This window comes from Tribolium madens, unplaced genomic scaffold (genome assembly GCF_015345945.1).
Source record: "Tribolium madens isolate multiple individuals breed KSU strain unplaced genomic scaffold, Tmad_KSU_1.1 Scaffold_20;HRSCAF=117;Tcas5.2_LG4, whole genome shotgun sequence".
NCBI classification, from domain to species: domain Eukaryota; kingdom Metazoa; phylum Arthropoda; class Insecta; order Coleoptera; family Tenebrionidae; genus Tribolium; species Tribolium madens.
This window is the reverse complement of record NW_025400985.1, coordinates 2,993,359-3,013,986: the sequence shown is the minus strand read 5'-3', so window position 1 is coordinate 3,013,986 and position 20,628 is coordinate 2,993,359. Positions and strand designations below refer to the sequence as shown.

The 20,628-nt window shown below is 30.1% G+C and overlaps 2 protein-coding genes across 3 annotated transcripts in view; one reads left to right on the top strand and one right to left on the bottom strand.

The window, feature by feature from the left end:
• Positions 1–3,243: 3,243 nt before the first annotated feature.
• The window catches only part of LOC123004680 (E3 ubiquitin-protein ligase TRIM9), a 46,868-nt gene continuing 29,483 nt past the window's right edge, over positions 3,244–20,628 (top strand). For both annotated transcript variants that reach the window (XM_044398050.1, XM_044398049.1), the window contains exon 1: positions 3,244–4,014. In XM_044398050.1, coding sequence (XP_044253985.1) covers positions 3,274–4,014 — 741 coding nt within the window. In that variant the 5' untranslated portion in view covers positions 3,244–3,273. The remainder of the gene's footprint in view (positions 4,015–20,628) is intronic.
• On the bottom strand, positions 12,335–15,537 carry LOC123004681. The gene is made up of 2 exons (XM_044398051.1): positions 15,331–15,537; positions 12,335–12,962 (listed from the first exon to the last, which is right to left on the bottom strand). Exon 2 carries the CDS (start codon positions 12,924–12,926, stop codon positions 12,492–12,494), a length of 435 nt encoding a protein of 144 aa, XP_044253986.1. The 5' UTR covers positions 12,927–12,962; positions 15,331–15,537; the 3' UTR covers positions 12,335–12,491.

Here is a 20,628-nt window from a genome sequence, read left to right as displayed (position 1 = left end):
TGGGACAGTAAACATAAAGATTTTTGTCATCATTGATGTGATTAGATTTGTTCTCAATGACATTAATGACACTTTTGTGTGAATCGGCCTTTAAATTAAAGATGCATTTGGACTTACACAACCTACTTGATGCACATTAATATGATATGAAAGAGTATAGTTAGGACACTTTTTAATTCAGGGTTGCCAGGTGTAGGTATTTTTCCCGAATCTAGGGATTTTTAAACGGTCTGAGGGATAAAGGGATTTTTTCAGTTTTTCCATAAAATCTAGGGATTTTTTAAAAATCTTGAAACCATTTTTTGGGAGACGCTTTTTGTAGAAAATACGTAACTCCCGAATTCTCCATTAATAATGACTTATGCGAAATAAGTATATCATCTAACCACGTGATATTTCCAGATTATATATATATCAACCGATCAAGATAATTTGTAATCGAGTCATCCTTGAATTCAAAAACGTATGTCTGTGAAACGTCCAAAAAAAGAAAGGTAAAATCGCAAAAAAATGATTATTTTAATAACTAAAATGATTTACCTTTAAAAAATGAACGCTCCTATTACGGGTATTATACGCCAGCGACTAATTCCAGCACATTTTGCCGTTTCGATTTGTAATTTTATTTGACGTTTCAAGTGCAATTAGTTCAAATGAGACATACGTTTTCCGAACTAAAGATGACTCGATTACAAATTATCTTGATTTCTATATTATTACGAATTATTATTATATTTTTTATTAGTTTCTGTTTTTTAAATTAATAATATATATTTAGTTTGTTTAGAATACAGGCTGTTCCGTCTAAACCCCACTTTAGAAGTATTGGAAGTTGGAATAATTTATTTGAAAATTGGTACATAGCCATAAACCATTAAGTCCTATTAAATGAGAATATTTTCAAAATGGCGGCACTTCCGGTTATACCGGAAGTCGGTCTCAACTTTCTTATTTTAAATGGAAAGGTATATTTTTTACTGCGTTTTTGGATTAATCGGGTTATTTTAATGGAGTTTTTATCAGCTTTTCCTATACCTAAATTTAGCCGTTTTTGAAATATTTGGAGTTTTTCAAAAATTTTTGGATTTGCACCTTCCACTTTAAAAACCGGTAACTCTGCCATTTTTTAAGATTTTAAATTCGTTTTTTTAGCGTTTGAAAGAGAAAGCTTAGATCCTTTTTCTGGTGTTTTCAAATTTTGAAAAAAAATAGCATATCCCAAAATTTTAAGGTTACTTTTCTAATAATTCAAATACTCATAACTTAATTTTTTCAAATAAAATACCCCAATTTTTATTTTACTAAATAGAAGAGAATTTAATTGTGCATTGATCTGTATTAACATTCCCTATTCCTAAATTTAATAATTTTCAAGTTATGGACTTTTTTTTAAGACTACAGAAAATTTATTACTAGCTATACGCGTTTTCGCATAGTTTGCTATGAAAATCAAAAAAGTCACAATTTTCTCTAAACAAACGTCAACAGTAAATTACTATTTGACAAATAGTGCAAAATATGGAGAATTAAAGTTATACAAACTTCATTATTATTGATAGGTTCTACCATGCGATCATTATTTAAAGCTATCAAGTGAGAAACGTTTATTTTTGTTTAATGAACGATATCATAACTTTGTTACACTTTTCATAAATACAAAATAAATTAATTAAATCTAAGTTTGAGTAGCTTTGACTCTCCATATTTTGGCACTATTTGTCAAATAATAAGTCACTGTCGACATTTATTGAGAAACAATTTTGACATTTTTTATTCCCATAGCAAACTATACGAAAACGAATGTGGCTAATAACAGATTTTTGGCAGTCTCAACAAAAAGTCACCATAACTAAAAATTATTAAATTTAGGTATAGGGAATGTTAATACAGATCGATGCAGAATTAAATTCTCCTCCATTTAGTATAATAAAAATTGGGGTATTTCATTTGAAAAAATTGAGTTATGGGTATTTGAATTATTACAAAAGTAACCTTAAAATTTTACGTTTTGTTAATTTTTTTTTCAAAATTTGAAAACACCGAAAGAAAGATCTAAACTTTCTCTATCAAACGCCAAAAAAACGAATTCAAAATTTTAAAAAATAGCAGAGTTACCGGTTTTTAAAGTGGAAGGTGCAAATCCAAAAATTTTTGAAAAACTCCAAATATTTCAAAAACGACTAAATTTAGGTATAGGGAAAGCTAATGAAAATTCCCTTAAAATAACCCAATTAATCCAAAAACGCAGTAAAAAATATACCTTTCCATTTAAAATAAGAATGTTGAGACCGACTTCCGGTATAAGCGGAAGTGCCGCCATCTTGAAACTATTTTCATGTAGGAGGACCTAATGGTTTATGGCTATGTACCAATTTTCAAATAATTACGATTATTGCAACTCCCAATACTTCTAAAGTGGGATTTAGACGGAACTCCCTGTATATTTTACGTCAATTGTGTAAGTTATGTTTTATTTATTATATTTGTTTATCCACAAACGTCACAAAAGTGACCACTTTTGACTAAATGACACAGGTAAAATGAACGTTCAGCTTCGCCACATAAACAATACTTTTTACTCCTAATAACATAATCTACTATTATCTCCCCTTTTTTGATTTCAATGAAAATTGAATGATTTATGTGCACTCTAGGTCGGAACTTAATGCAATTATTTATTTATTTGCTTTTTATTTAACGATATATATGGATAAAAGATTGACTAAAGATAACATTTCAGGTAAATACTTTAAATAGGTTTCAAAATATTTTTAAAAACATTTTTGACCACAGCTCCCTCAAGTTCAGCTGTCGTTCCAGAACTTTGTTTTAGTTAATTGCTGGTTTATTTTTTTTTATGTTTACCTCTTTGTGTTATTTGAGTAATTTCTTCATTGGCAGAAACTAATCGAACTCCTTTTGCGATACTGTTTCTAGTACAATACCAAAGTATTAATTAAATGAAACAATTTTAAACTATTCAGCCACGAAAGATTGTAATTGTAATTTATTGTGTTGGTAATGCTTGAAAATGGTGCGATGCATACAGGTTTTCCTCCCGTGTTTGACCGCAAAATCAGTATAAACCAAAAAGGACAAAATCGAAGTAAAAATTATGTCGTCGACCTCAACCCTCCCATCCATCTCCATCTGCCGCCAACAATAACAGCACCAGAACAAAACCTCGCCGATGTTCGTCCATTTCCGTGTGTTTCAAACCAACCGGTGTTTTGGTGCGAGACGCCGCCAGTGGAGTTTGGTGAGTTGCGTGCGATGGAGGAGGAGTTGCGTTGTCCCTCTTGTAAACAGTTCTACACCAGCCCCGTTTTGCTGCCTTGCTACCACGCTCTTTGTCTCAGCTGTGCCGTGCACCTGCAGCAGCCCGCCCAGAGCAATGCCATCTCCAACGCCGAGAACGCCGAAAGCGTGGCCTCCGGCAGCTCCGGGGACTACCAGGAGAGCGACAAGTTGTCCATCTTGAGTGAAACGGACAGCGGTGTGGTGTGCACCTCGCGCCCCAACAGCTACGTGGGCACCCCCAACGGGGGGCTGTTCCCCAGCGCCCTGAGTCTCGCCTGTCCCCTGTGCCACAAGCTGGTGTATTTCGACGAGAACGGCGCCCATAACCTCCCCAAGTACCGTGTGATGCAGACAATTGTTGAAAGGTATAGCGAGTTCAGGAATTTCACGCTGAAATGTCAAATGTGCGAGACGGAACCGGCGAAAGAAGCCACGGTTATGTGCGAACAATGCGAGGTGCTTTATTGCGAGACTTGTCGCGAGTCCTGTCATCCAGCGAGGGGGCCTTTGGCCAAACATGTGCTCACAGAACCGAAACGGTGTTCAGGGACTGCGATTAGGAATAAGGACGATAAATGCACAGAGCATTCGGAGGAAAACTTGAATATGTACTGCTTAGTGTGCAAAATTGGTGTTTGTGCTCTGTGTCTGATGGATTCGAGGCATGCTTCACATGACGTCCAAGCGCTTGCCATCATGTGCAAGGCTCAAAAGGTATTTTTTCCTGTTTCTCATAGGAATTCGAGTACTTTTTTTACGATTATTGGCCGAGTGACTTCTTTTTAGTCTCATGAGATTGGAGTTTGTTGTGAAACAACAACTTTAACTGTTTTCTTCAATTTATTTAGCATTGAATAAACTTTGAGAACTTTAAATAAAATACAAATACATCTTTTTACGGCTTCGGTTTTATAAACATTAAATTTTGCAACACCAATAGGTATTTGAATCCAGAAACGTATGTCTGTTTTTGAACCAACTCTAGATACATGAAACGTCAAATAAAATGATAAGTTGAAAGACAAAATGGACTGGAATTAGTCACCGACGTACTCCTATAACTATAAAATTGTGTTTTTTTTTAAGGTAAATCATAAATTTAGTTATTAAAATCATCATCTTTTTGATCATGCCATTTTACCTTTCGACTTGTCATTTTATTTGACGTTTCATAGGCATACGTTTTGAATGGGCTAACAATAGATAAATCATAAGTTTAGTTTAATAACTAAATCGTTTTTTTTTTGATCATGCCATTTTACCTTTTGTCTTGTCATTTTATTTGACCTTTCACAGACATACGTCTCCGAATCCAAGGATGACTGTATTATAAATTTTCTTGATCTCTCGATACTGTTTCTATAGGAAGTTGGCAGTTCCGGTTTTTTGAATTAATTTGAAAACACTGTCATTAAACGTCAACACAAAAAATCGTCTAAGAAAATTTAGAGACGAAACACCAAAAAAGGAACAAATTCGGTACCGCTAGCAGTTTTTAGAAATTTGGAAACGAATAGTTCGCAAGCAGGAAGTTAGAAAAAGGGGTTAAAATGTAGACGCAATTTGTAATGCAGGTTTGCTAAACATTCTCAATTTTTAGCAGGAAATTGACAAAAATACAAAATAAACATGGATGAGAAAGAACCTTGGAAAGAACGCAATTAAATTAGTGTCTTGTGCATCGTTTTTTTTAACAAAATTTTTAGGGACAAAAACAAAGAGCAAACAAAATTTGTGGCTATGGAGACAAGCTGCTACCAATTTTTTCACCAAAATTTTGACTTGGTAATTTCCATTTAAAAAAAAACAAACTTTACCTCTCATGTTGAATAGTGAATATCTTATGAGTATAAAATACGCTGATGCATATTTTTTGTCAATTTTGACATTATTTTGTCAATTTTGCCATTATTTTGCCATACTTCTTTATAATAATTTCGGAATTTAGTAAAATTTCTGGTTCAAAAAATCTTGAAGACAACGCGAGTTTTATACAGAGTGGTTATAAATGATTTTATCTAGCCACCTTTGGAATTTTTTTGCATGTAATTTTATTTGTGCCGCTCAAATTTTTTGAAAGCTCTAGTTTTGTCATTAGTGTCACTTATTAATTAATAATATATTGTTGTTAATTAAACTTTTATTGTTTCAACTAATTTCCAATAATAATTGATAATAATGTATATTTTGGAAGAAAACAAGTTTTATAATTGAAGTCTATTTTCGAAGTGGACGCTTAGTAAACGGCGATTTTTTATTTTTGAATTAAAACAAGTAGGTACCCCTATTTACGTAAAGCGGCATTTTTTATTTTACATGGTAAATTCACAGCTGGCTAGATGAAAATCATTTATAATCAATCAATCACTCTGTAGTTTAAAAATTTCAGCCTATTAAAACCATGATCTCGATTTTTAAAGGGTACTAATAAAGCGATCAGTAAATAATACTTCAATTTTGATCAGTATAAAATTAAAAATGATCAATATAATACAGGGGTTTCACATAATTTTACGAGGCCTGCACCTGTAAGATGCAATCAATAATACATATTCCGATACGAACTCGATTACAAATTTAGAAAAATTGAATAATCTTTCCCCTTTCAAAAATTACAACATTTTTAGTTAGTTAGTGATGATTAAGATAGATAAACTAGAATCATATTTATGCCGTCTCTTGATAGAACAAATGATAATTGTTTCTGAAAAACTGCAGTTTATGACTGTTAATGAAACAATAATTAGTTTGACAACTATTGTCATGGGTTTCCAAAAGTTAAATAATTAAATGTGTACTTTTTGTAGCTAGTGTTTTGTGACTTTTGTATATTTGGGTGCGTACATTAGGCGCAAGTCTCGTAAAGTTGTGTGAAACACCCTGTATAATGTTTTGCACAGTAAAAAATAAACATTCAGTAACTTTAATCAAAATTAGTAAAATAACCTCAAATTTATCTGTTTCTGAAATATTAGAAAAAAAGACTTTTTGCTCTCGATTTTCAGAAGGCTGTACCTCTTTTACGAAACATTTCCGGAACTTTTTTTTATATTGACTTATTAAGGAATCACCTCCGAAATCTTTTTATTAAATAATAATAATTATAATTTATAATTAATTAATACATAATTAATAAATTATTAAAGACTCGATTAAAGATAAAATTTGACAAAATATTTTTTTACGAAATTTCTAGACAGAAACAAAAAACATATTCTTGGCCATGGAAATCTGCCACCAATCTTGACTTCGTAATTTCTGTTAGGAAAAAAAAGACCAGATTTGTTTATTATTATTACTATTTGTGGTCGAAACATAAGTTATACATGTACGCCAGAACTCGCGCCCCAGAAAAAAATTTCAAGTAAGGTAAGACACCAGGAACATGGAAAACATGTTTAAAAAATTTTATCTGTCAAAAAATTTTAACATTTATTTTTTGACATTTGAATTTTTTTATGTCTATTTAATGATACTGATAGTCTTGTATATGTTTTTTTAATAATTATTTAGTAAAAGTACAAAAATTTTGTCAATAAAAGCCACAAATAACATTAAACAGAGCTACGATTTAGGATACAGCTTCCTTGTTTCCTCTTCTAATAGCATGTAGTAAAAAAACTTGGAAAATTATTGTTTCAACAGAAATAAATAGAGTCAAAGTGCCAAATTTAAACCCTCATAACTTCAAAATTTTCATAGATAAAATCTTTTAAACATTTTTTCTACGTTCCTGGTATCTTACCTTATATGGCATTTGTCTCTGGGGCGCGAGTTCTGGTGCATCCTGTATAGTTGAATCTTTAAAAATTCAGTTTTTTTTTTTAATTATTTGCTAAAAACGCACAATTTATGGCTTTTGGAAGAATTATTTTAAGTTTGGCGAAATGGTCACAGTATAAATTTTTTGAATTAAATAAAGACTCGGTTTTTGTCTTGCAGAATTGACTTTGATCTTACGATATTTTTGTGAACCATATGTGTTTAAAAAAAAGCAGCTGTTCATAAAGTAAAAATTTTAGGGATAATTTTCAAATGCGTTTCTGCAACTGACTGGCATTATCTAGAACGAAATATAATAATCATTTTCAAATTTATTTTCCTATTTTGCAAAGCAATTAGAAAGCGAGTTATTCAATTATCTCACGAATGGTTAGTTATTTAACGTAAAGATTATTTGAATATGCGGGATGAGCAAATCTCATTTTTAATCAAACTATTTTCTTTTCAAATTAAAGTTTTTGCTACGTCTTTTTTCAAACAAAAGTCGTTGTTAGGTCCAGGCAAAGAGCCAAATAATATTCCCATAATAATAATTTGCATTCATGCCAAAAGCATGTTGAACTCAAAGTTGGCAAGGGTTGGCGAATTATTGCTAAATTGTGTAATTGTTTTCGTACAAGTTCCAACATTTCCGGGCTAATGATCGGTTCAATGACAAAGCTAGCTTTCAAAATAAGTTAAATTACAAATATTCTGGACTGGACATTATGTAAATTAATCAATAACTCTTAATTATTTTGTCATAAAGATTAAACATCAATCTCAAGTAAAAAAAAACATCAACACTGAGTGTAATAAATCACGGAATTGGCTGGTAATGATTAAATTTTTGTGGGAATTTCACGAGCAATTTTCATTTTTATCTAGTCCACTCAATCGATTAATTTTTTCCCTTCTTTTCCATGAATTATACTTTAACAACTTTATAACATGCAACTTTGCATTCGGATGTCTTGAATTAAATAACTATTTTATAAGCTTATATTACATTGTGAAATTACAAGGGTATTGATATTTTTGTTTAAAAATAATTTTTGTAATGACTGATAATAATTAACGAAAAAGTAGACCAATTAATACCTGTAATCTACAGTCACTTACTTAGTGTCATATTATTGTGTCACGCTTCATCTAAGTCACGCACATTTGATATTAGCCTGAAACTAATTTATCGCACAATTTCGTGAGATGCCAAATCGTGGCGGTTTGATATTCCAAGCTGGAAAATCGGAAAATAAGCTTACGTTTCAATTTAGTATGGATTTATCTAAGCTTAGTTCGACTAGAGATTTTTATTTATTTTTGGTATCTTTTGTTACAATGGTTTAAATATTTACTTACAAGTTCAAATATTTAAAATTATCTTGTTTGATCCTGAGAGAATAATATAAAGTTTTGTTGATTTTTTACTTTTGTAACGAAATATTTAATTATTTAGGAGACGATTATTATCCTGAATTCTACTCGTATTTACTTTGTAATATCTCAATTTTCACTCCCCTTCTCACGGCGAACTAATTTATAACAACCATTATTATTGCTAAAAATTCAAGGAGCTTCCATTAGTCTAAAATTAGCTCTCCTCTAACATATAATGGCGAAAGCGAAATTAATTAAATTTTGTCTTAGAACTTGGGTAGTGTTCTTCAATTATCCTCCTTTTTCATATAAATCTAATTAGTAAATCTATTGAATCTCTCTTATTACTGTATTAAAAATTGAACTTGGCTTATACAGGGTGCGCCAGAACTCGCGCCCCAGAGAACAATACCATATAAGGTACCAGGAACATGGAAAAAATGTTAAAAAAATTTTATCTATAAAAATTTCGAAGTTATGAGGGTTTAAAGTTTGCACTTTGACTCTATTTATTTCTGTTGGAAAAATAATTTTCCAAGTTTTTTCGCTATAGGCTATTAAAAGAGGAAACAAGGAAGCTGTATCCTAAATTGTAACTCTGTTCAATGTTATTTGTGGCTTTTATTGGCAAAATTTTTGTCCATTTACTAAATAATTGTAAAAAAACATATACAAGATCATCAGTATCATTAAATAGATATAAAAAATGTCAAATGTCAAAAAATATGTCAAATTTTTTTGACAGATAGAATTTTTTTTCATGTTCCTGGTATCTTACCTTACTTGAAAATTTTCTCTGGGGGGCGAGTTCTGGCGCACCCTGTATTTATTACATTTTTTTAATAAAAACAGAAATTTGACTTTAAATTTCAGTAGTACACTAGGTGTCGTATGCTTGTTGATTTGAATAGCGAATATACGCAAAATAATGGCAAAGTTGGCAAGAGAACGAGTCAACCAAAATAAATCGATCATTTAAGAAAAAGTTTGTTTATGTAAAAAGGTTTAATTTTTAAGTCGCAAATGATTTTAATGCAGTTGAGTGTGAAAGAAATTGTTGTCATTATTACTAACTGTTAATTATGCATTAAAAACTTAATTTTACCAGAACCTGCAAATCTAGTACGTCGTTTATTATTTTAATTATGTACATACGTATTCCTGTTGCATGTTTATGTGTTATATACAAGAAAGGCCGAAGTCATTTTACCACCGACATTGGTAACCGGTTGTTGCCGTGTAAAAATATCGAAATACCTCTTCAAAGCTGACCTGTATCCTCGCCTGTGCTAGAGTGTTATTTAAGCTTCATCATTATTATAATATACGAGTATTTCTTAGCTTTTCATCAAAAAGTGAAACGAAAAATGGCAAATTTATACGGGCTGTTCCGGTAAAACCCCACATTAGAAGTTTTGGAAGTTGTAACAATGATATTTATCTAAAATTCGGTTTATAGCCATAATCGGTTAGGTTCTGCTCAATGAAAATATTTTCAAGATGGCGGCACTTCCTGTTATACCGGAAGTGGATATCAACTTCGTTATTTTAAATAGAAAGTTTATTGCGTTCTTGGATTACTCAAGTGATTTTGGGAGAGTTTTCATTAGCCTTATACCTAAGTTTAACTCAGTTTAAGTTTAAGTAAGTTTTTTTTGTTCATTATAATACTATTATATTTTCTTAATTTATTGTTATTAATGCTTTGAAATTGTCAAAAATGCACGAGATTTTATGAGGGGTTCATGAAGTTAATGAAATTACCGGAGAAAGTAAAAAAAATCTGAAATCTAAAATAATTGGTCATAGACCGATGAAATTGTCTTTAGTGTATTTTAATACTTATTTTTCTAAAACAACTTGAAAAATGATTATTTTTAACATCCAGTAAATAGCTGTACCTGTACGCCATTTTAAATATATTAAAGTGTGTACCTGAAAGAGTTAACCGTTTTCGAAATATTTAGACCTTTTTAAAAATTTTTGGATTTGAATCTTCCTATTCAAAAATCGATAATTCTCCCATTTTTTATTATGTTGAAATCGTATTTGGATATACGAGAGAGAAAGGATCTCTTTTTTTTTTTGGTATGTTCATAATTGGAAAAATAATTAACAAACCGCCAAAATGTAAGGTTACGTTTAGGAAACTTCAAATACCCTTAATTTAATTTTTCTAAATTAAACACCCCAATTTTTTCTTCACTAAATGGAGGAGAATTTAGTTTCGCGCGATCTGTATTAACATTCCCTAGTTATAATAACTTTTTTTGATATTTTGAGAAATTCTTTAGCTCTAGCTACTTTTTTTGTCATAAAAATAAGAAAAAAATAGAATATGAAGGTTATTCAAATTTAGATTAAATAAACTTAATTTGTATTTACAAAAAAAAATTATTGCGAAAAAAAACTTGGCGTTTTTTCAGTGAGAAATATTTCCATGGTAAAATAGGTATTCGGAAACTACCATGGATCACTTCGAGTAGCTTCAGGTCGGTTCAGGTCACTTTAGGCCACTTCGGGTTACTTCGGATTACTTTGGCTTGAAGTAAAAAAAAGTGTTAAATGTACTGACTTTTTGATTTTCAAAAAGAAAAAGAAAAATTCTTAAGGAAATGTTTAAATTTTGTAGTAAATATGCTAATCGAGACGTTTCAAAACGTGCTACAAAAGACAGTTGGGGAGACTAAGAAAGTGTCAGATGTCTCGGATTAAAAAATTTATAGACTTTGCAAAAAAACATTTAAAAATTTCTTAAAGAAATGCTTTTTTAATTTAAAAAAATGTCATTTGAGACGTTTCAAAACATCGTGCTACAAAAGACAGTTGGAGAGACTAAGAAAGTGTCAGATGTACTGAATTAAAAAATTTCTAGACTTGCAAAAAACATTTAAAAATTTCTTAAAGCAATGCTTAAATTTAAAAATGAATTTCTTCCATTGTAAAAAAAGTTAAAATAAGTTGGAAATCATTAAATTTAGGTATAGGGAATGTTGATACAGATCAATGCAGAATTAAATTTTCTTTCATTTAGTGGGGCTTTCCATTTGAAGTTTCCCAAACTTAACCCTAAATTTTGGAGGTCTGTTAATTATTCTTCCAATTATACACGAAAGAAAAGATCTCACCTTTCTTTTTCAAATGCCCAAATAATATTTCAAAATAATTAAAACTGGTAGAGTTATCGATTTTTGGAGAGAAAGAAGCAAATTAAAGGAATTTCAAAAAAGTTTAAATATTTCAAAAACGGTTAAATTTAGGTATATTAGGGAAGTCTGATAAAATTTCTCAAAATCACTTGTGTAATCCAAAAAGGCAATAAAAAACATAACTTTCGATTTGTGGTCATGAGTTAGTTGTTTACAGATTTATCATTTTATGAACCTAATCAAAACTAGATGTGATGAAAAAATCCGTTTCTTACTTTTTTTGAACGCAATAAGCGCAATTTTTTCATATTTTTAATGACCGACTGTCGATTATCTTATTAATTTTGTTAATTTCAGTCAGTTTCATGTTAATGTCGAGAAAGTTTCGTATATTGGAAATTGAAAATCAATTGTGCTCGGTTGGGGTTAATCGTTACGGTTATAAAGCTTTGATGTGGTGCTATCTTTACCACAGCGATAGATTTTCACAATTCTAGAATGGTTGGGCTTCAATTTTCCATTCAATGATCTAAGTAAAGGTCAGTGTTATAAATTCACAACTAAAATTATCGGTTTGTTGGTAAATTAATAACTGCAATTTGGTTGAATCCACAGATTTAATTTTATTCGTTAATCTAGTGAAACCTTTGATGAATGGAAATATATCATTTTCACAAAGGTTGAAACACTTTTGTACAATTTACATATGTGTTGAACAAGAGAAATTGGGGGAGTTGTTCATATTAAATACTTTGAAATTAGACTTAGCGTTTTAATTAAAACAGTATTTAATTACAAAAACAAAACTAAGTATAAAATTTAACAACAGTCACATTTGTTTCAATGGTTTGTATAAAAACACTCTTAATATTTAAAACACTTAATAAATAATAAATACATCTATTCGCTATCCTCAAATAACATCCTTTTGGGGTAAGGTCTTCGTTTCAGTTTCAGCAATCTAAATTCGAAATGAAAACTATTGTCGCAGGTCTTGAAGTGGTGTATGATTTGTTTGGAAATTTTAATACAGTTCATTCCTTCACTACACGACGCCATATAAAACATTTTGATTTTTTTCTCAACCGGATGATGCAGAATGATTTCCTGCTGATATCGTTTACCTTCTTCACGAGGACCGAAGTATTTCGTTACAATCCAGGCTGATCCATCGGGATTATTACCTTGCACACTCCAGAATATCTCTCCTTCAATTTCGGCTCTCCAAAAAGTGTAAGAGAATATTTTTCCTGTTCGTTGAATTCGTCTACCGAAATTAATGTCGTATGTGTCATTCGCTGAGAGTTGTTCGTCGTAGTCGGTGAGGAAATCCATGTTTTACCATCGACGATAAGGCCACAACTATTCTCTCTGTAAAAATATTGTTTTATCACTTATCTTGTTTGTTTGGTGATAACGGCATTTAATTGGGTTTGTTAATTCAAAAGGAATGAAAAATTTCAAGTATGTCGTCATTTTGAAGTGACTGCTTTGGGCTAAAATCGGGGGAATATTAATGCCTTTCATTCGTTTCTGCTACAAGGGGGAAAGGAAAGCTTAAAAGCATGTAACGCATACTTGAAACTTAGACATAATTGGGAAGTTATCATTTCTTCTGGCTGTATATAATCACATTTTTGGATGTAATTATTATTAGGAAGTTTCGTTCTTAACTATTTTGGGCTTGAATAAGTAACATAGTCTTGAAAAGTAATTTTGTGCCAGGTTCGAGGGGTTCGAATTTAGAGAGTATTGATTTTTGTGTGGTAGACAACATTTATAAATGTTTCCAAACACAAAAAATAGATTATTATTTACTTTACCAACGGCCAAACACGGTCTTTGATGTTATTGTTAAAAGAAAATATTTTTGAATATAATGAGAAATTCTTATTACCTCTGTAGCATTACCTTCCATCCGTTTTTGTGATATTCTGATTCTCTTAATTTGTCAACAAGTAGAATCTTTAATTTATATCTAACCATTTGTGACCAAATTTTTTTAGCTCCTTTTTACAGCTTTGTCATAAAATTAAATTTTACTATCTTACCTAAATTACATTCCTATTTTAAAGTTAAAATGTATAACTGTGATTAATTTAAAATCCAATAATAGTTATTTCGAGTATTATATACCAAGGGAGAGAAAACAATTTTAATAGCCAAGCTGAATTATAATTAATTATATTATGAAAACGTGACTGGTGGTTTATATATAATTTTTTTCACTACTAACATCGTTGCTTAACTTTTTTTCAGAGATGATGTAAAACCTCTCATAATGAGAGTTTTTGATAAAGCAGTGTCACAAAATCGGCATAGCAAACGCTTTTTTTCCCTCTTTTAGGCAAAATGTATATTGTGTTTTTGGAGGTATTTTGAGAAAATTATTTGAATTTATGAAAGTACTTTTTTTTGTTTGTTTTTGTCATTTTTCTGTTAAGAAAAAATATCAAAACTATGCAAAATCAAAATTTGAAACTCGTTTGTTTTTATTGGTTTTAATTTTTCGTATAATACCTACGTTTTTCTCTGGGGTGCGAGTTCTAGCGCACCCTGTATAGTCATTTTTTCAAGTAGTAAGAGTTCTAAGTGTTCTTTCACTCTGAGAAAAATCATACCAAGTACTTTACATTTCTGAGTATAAGGAGACCAAATTTCGATTGTACCTAAAACGTGAAGATTTTGAACTGAAAATCAGTGTTAATAAGCGAAACTACCTATTTTTTATCTTTTTTTTTCTGAAAGAGACAGTATCAATAAAAACTGTCAATACCAGTAAAAAAAAAAGGTTGTCGATTTTGGTGGTGGAAGTGTTCTCGCTAATGAATCTGTTTAAAAATTAGTAATTGACTTTTGGTTTATGATATTTTTTTAAATTTTTTGGAATTATAAGAAAACTTATATTATACAAACTGTATAATATACAGTTTTGTTCAATTAATGTCTAGCTTAGTGTGCTAAATGCCATACATGTTATTTAATTCGAACTTGGGCTAATGGGATTTTCGCTTTCAAATTTTTTGTTTTTTAAATTCATCTCACCAAATTAGCAAAAAAACCTTGCGTATTTTTTTAAAGTGAAACTTTTATTCTATCGCCTCAAAATTTTTCGTCCATCTATCGCATGTCGCATTACAGCCGGCCGCGGAGTAGGGGTAAAGTGAAAGGCGCTCGACAGAGCAGCCAAGGCCAATATGGCGGCGCCATTGACTGACCGTGTAGCATTTATATTCTTACTCATTCGTGCAAGTGCTCCGTGGTATTTGTGTGTTTTGTTCAGTGTATTGATGTATTTAAAATTGCAATTTTTGAAAAAATGAAATATAAAGTAGATAGTTGTAATCCTTAGAGTATAGCTTTTATGAGAAAAATGATTTTATAGTGGGTTGCCATTTAAAAAAATATTTTTTTTTTGTAGAACTCAAAAACAAAAGGAAATTTCGAAAAATTTTATTCTTGTTAAATCATCACATTTTTATAGTACTTTATTACTCATCAATTAGTTTTTCCAAAAAATAAATAGTTTAAGCAAAAAACGTTTGGTTCCATGCTTTTTATTCACCTGGTATGTGTATTAATCGAAAAAAAGTTTCACTTGCATCGTGTTTTTTTTAAACCATAGCAGTTTTTATTTACAATGTTAAGGAATTAAAATATTAATGTGCCGGTCACGATCAGCAAATATTTATTATTCTACTAATAACTTTTACTTACAATAATTGTTATTATTTCTTACCTTTTAAAAATGGTTGATACGCTTGAATTTCTACTCTTTCTTACGTCATTGTCTTCTTTATTCATTCATGACTTATTTATAACTACAAGGAACTTTTGTGACTGTTTTGTAATAATAATCACAGTTATTTTGTCACGCGACTTTTTAGTTTTCTCTAATTATTTAATTGTAATAAGTTTTAATTAAGAATGCAAAACATACTATCGTTGAAACTTGAGCAATCGAACTAAAAATCTGGATCAGAATGAATAGGTCTATGATGTTGGCACTTGGCGTAAGACTCTGGGACGGCAGCCAATAGTGTTAACGCATTTTCATCATTTAGTATCACTTACTAAAAATAAAACGAATTGTAACTCTAACGACAGTTATTTTTGAAGTTCAAGTTAAATCTAAATAAAATTATTTAAAAAATAATTTTTCTTTTTCTTTGCAAATGAATAAGTGCGCTGCATTAAGACGATGAAAAATCGTTTCAGCGGTGCCTGTTTGTAGGGAAACAAGAAAACAGGGAGTAAATCGTCAGACTCTTGTAATAAACCATACCGCTAATAACCAAACGCCACGTACACTTCTTTGTGGAATAAACAAGCGAAAGTGTATTCTGAAAATTTTATACTACAATAGCTAGCTGCACCAGCTTTTTCTGTTTGTATATTCAAACGGGGTTTTCTTTGTGATGGTTGAGTTGTTGAAATCTATTGATCATAGGAAAAAATTGTGAGCAACAAAGTAAACTTGTCGACAATTGAAGCAAAAATATTCGTAACGATATTAAATCCTGTCGGATTCGAAAATATTGTAGAAACTAGAAATTATAGGGGGCGAGCGGCAAAGCCGCGAGCCCCCGAGTAGAACTCACACTATCAGATTTGGTCAAAATTTATAAATCTCACACTACCTGTTTTCTTTTCTTAAAATTATAAGTGTATTTTGAAAAATTATACTCTTAATTTTTTAATTCATTGTACAGAGGATTAAATATACTTTCATTTGATGTTTTGATATTGTACAAAATTTTTAGCGTATGACAGTGAGTCCTTAAAAATTAAATTTGGAGAAAAAAAAATTAATTATCTGGAATAGTTTCTACATAATAAAATTCTTTGATTTTTTTCTGTCCTATTTGTGAAAATAGAATAATGATAAAGTTGTTAGGTTTTGAATAATTAACATTTTAATATTGAAAACCTGAACTTCTTGATAAAAGAAAAAGATCCGCGTTTCTTAATTTTCTATATTGAAATGTTAGTTACTCAAAATCTATCAAGTTTTACATTATTTAATTTTTATAGAAAAAAATCAAGGAATTTTATCATGTAGAAAAAATTCCAACTAATTAATTTTTTTTTATAAACTTGGTTTTTAGAGGCTCCCTGACATACGCTAAAAATTTTGAACAATATTAAAGCATCAAATTAAAGTCTATATAATTTTTTTAATAAATTAGAAATATGTATTTATTTTTGCGCCGGCTCTAAAACTTAGGACACCTTGTATATTAAATTTGTACACATTTAAAAAAAAACCTAATGTAGACTTTTGTTGTTTTTTGGTATTATCAATAAATCTTTTACTTTGTAACTATTCAAAAAACAAAATTCTTTGATTTTTTCTGTCCTATTTGTGAAAATAGCATAATGATAAAGTTGTTAGGTTTTGAGTAATTAACATTTTAATATTGAAAATCTGAAACTTGGAATAATTTATGGGGGGTTTGCGGTGATTGGTGATCAGGCCAGAATTATTTGACAAAAGAAAAAGGTCCGCAATCACATTTATGACGTACCCCGGCTTTAATTTCAATTTTCAATATTAAAATGTTAATTACTCAAAATCTATTAACTTTTCCATTATTCAATTTTCACAGTTACCATTAGAAAAAATCAAGGAATTTTATCATGTAGACAAAATTCCAATTAATTTAAAAAAAATATCCATATTTGGTTTTTAGGGTTTGCACTAGCAATTTTTTTTAACAATTAGAAGTACTTATTTTTGGCTCCAAAACTTGGAACACCCTGCATATTAAATAAAAAGCAACATTTGCAATAAATTAATTTCTACTCATTCATAGTAAAAACTGAAGAAAATAATTAGTGAAAAAAAACTACAATGAAAATGAAAAATGAATAAAAAAGGTAATTTCTGAAAAGGTAATTCTAAAATTTCCACCGTCCCTATAAAAAACTTATCATGAAGGACCTACACTGGCTCTTATTAGGTCTCTTACTATATTTGGATGACTCATTATTAAATTACTGTTAAAGTTATCGTTTATCGTTAAAGAAAAAAGGGCATAAAAAACAATATAAAACAAAACGCAAAATACCTTTTCGAAATCGTGTCTATTGTCAGTATGTATTGTTATTCTTTTAACATACAGGGCATTATAGGCATAATTTTAGGGTATGATAGGTTATGCCAAATAAAAACTAATAGTTTAAAAAGTCTAATAAAAGTTTCTTAGTTAGCGAGAATTAAAAACTTTGATTTAAATTTTATATAATTTGCGCCAATGACACCTTGTATAAATTTTCAAAAAATTGTTAATATCAACTCCAATTGTTGAGCAATTCATTTTAAAATACCACACTCGAACTAGTTTTTTCCTATTTTTTACTTTTTGAAGTAGTTTTTGTTTCATGAGTGAATATTTTGGCCTTATTTTGCCGCAAAAGCACTAAAGTAGACAAAAGTTGTGGTTTATGTGTTCTTGAGTGCGTGAGTGGTTATCAACAGTAAATTTCATCACGCGTTATTTGTTCGTGCAGGCTGCTTTATCATTGATTAGCCTGCTACATTTACATTTATTTTGTTTAAAAGCCTTTAAATCAGATTTCTTCACTTTTTTGTTATTATTATTACGATTCATAAAAATCTGACATTTTTCGTAACTCGAAATTTTGTAATTTGTTATTTTATTATTCGCCAGCGTTATTTTTATTAGAATAACATTTAGCAACATCAGCTGTACAAACGACAAAATTTAAATGTTTAGAATGTCTAGGAGTTTGAGGAAATAGATGAGTTGGTTTATATACAAAAAATTCTATCTATAAAAATTTCCGAAGTTATGAGAGCTTAAATTTTATTTTATTCTATTGGAAAAATAATTTTTCAAGTTTTTGTGCTATAGGATATTAGAAGAGGAAACAAGGAAGCTGTATTATAAATTTGATGTTATTTGCGGCTTTTATTGACAAAATTTTTGTACTTTTACTAAATAATTATAAAAAAAAACATATACAAGATCATCAGGATCATTAAATAGACATAAAAAAATAAATGTCAAAATCTTTTGACAGATAGAATTTTTTAAACATTTTTTCCATGTTCCTGGTATCTTACTTGAAATTTTTATCTGGAGTGCGAGTTCTGACACCCTGTATAATATTATCATTTGTTGTGTTTTCGAGGAAATTAGTAAATTTGAATTTAAATGAAACGTTTCAATTTCATGCTACATTTATTGTGACTTGTTTGTTCTACGTAAAGACTGAAATAATGCTAAACATTATAATTACTAATTTTTATTAAAACAAGGAATCTTAGTTCAGACACCCTGTAAACGTTTATTTCATAAAATGAATACTGTATTAAAACATCGTGGGTTGCAAATTAATTTAATTACGTTAAAGGGAAGCTTTATGACTCAGTTTTTTTTGTATAAAAGCCCGAGGGTTATAGATCTATAGTGAACGCAGTTCTAATAACAGGGGGAACATATGACTTTTCTCTTTTTATTCTTCCTAATCAAGTTTTTGTAAGTTGTAAAGTTGTGAAAAATTATTTTTTATAGAATAGAACTTGCTAATAATATAAAAGATCTTTGCTTTTTAATAAAGAACAGGATTTAGCTTTTATGGCCTGGATTTTGTGGATGTGTTTATTAAGCAACAAAAACGGTGACATAATTAATAATGGCAAAATTAATGCTTTTTATTGATTTTTATTGCAGTTTTTGTATTAGTGAAAAAACGGGTATAATAGAAGAAATTTTTCATCCATCAAGCAGACTCTTCGATTGATTTCAAAAATTTGCGATGACTTATCAAGTTTTTTCTTGTACAAGTTTTTATGATTTATGACAGCGCCAAACACTCTTGAAGATTGATTCTCTAGCTTATCAAAATGTGATTAAAAAATATAATTTCCGGCTGCTAGCCTTAAAAACCAGTGTTGTGTCGAGACACAAGAGCCCGGATAAATACCCTTTTGTGTTGGAATATAAAAGTGAAATCATACGAGTTGGGGCGACAGGTCTGAATTTTGCTGCTTTATCGGGGTTTCAGATTGCCTCATGGGAATATGCTTTCCGCAAGCATGTTTAGGGGAAGTTTTACTCGTCTGTAGCAAGAAGTGTCAATAAATGAAAGTGAACATGTGGGATTTATCGCAACTTCTGCAGAAAATAATTTTTACGTAGTTATACTTCGTTGTCTTTACAAGTTTTTGGTTGAGTTCAGTCTAGAACTCGGTGTTAAAGAGAGCATGAAATTTACTTATATGAATAAGGGAGGGGTGCTTCTGAATATTTCCCCTATTTGTCCGTTTGTCCTTTCATCTGACTACTCTTAGAAGTTCCTACCAACTCATTGATGTGTACAATCTAATCAAGTTTAGATCTGTTGAAATATTTTTTTCACGATTACATTTTTGTTTTAATTACATATTAATTGGACAAAAACGGGTTTTTTCTTCTATGTTGGGAAAGCTTGATTCTAGATAGCGTTTTAAGAGGGGTTGGGGTTGGGGATCTTGTCTAATGCTCAGTTACCCTCTATTTTACCTTTGTTGTTTTCGGTAAAGACGCCGTAAGCGAGCATTCAATTAAACTTTCAAAATGTAAAAACCAAGAAGGGAAGCTAAGAGGTTTTTCGTAGCTGAATTAGCACAAAAATTTACTTCGAAGAAGAGACTTCATTATTATAATATCAGACGTTGCTGGCATAATTTTTTAATATAAGAAAGAATTTCGAAAAAGTCTTGAAACATAGTTTATTATTTCAGAACCCGTCGATATTACAAAATTTCAATTTGTAAAAATATCTATCAATATGCTGTTTGCGTTTGCTTCATCTCATGTTACTCTGCAAACGTCATCTTGTATACATTTTTATGAAAACTTTATTACATTTCAGGAGTATAGGTTTTAAAATATGAGAGCGAATTTATATTTAAAAGGTTCCGACTATGTTTTGATAAATCAAGTTATAAATTTTCCTCTGTTTTTTCTCTTTTTTACCACATTCTTTCTTATAGTATTCTTTAAATAATTCTTTACATTTTAGATTC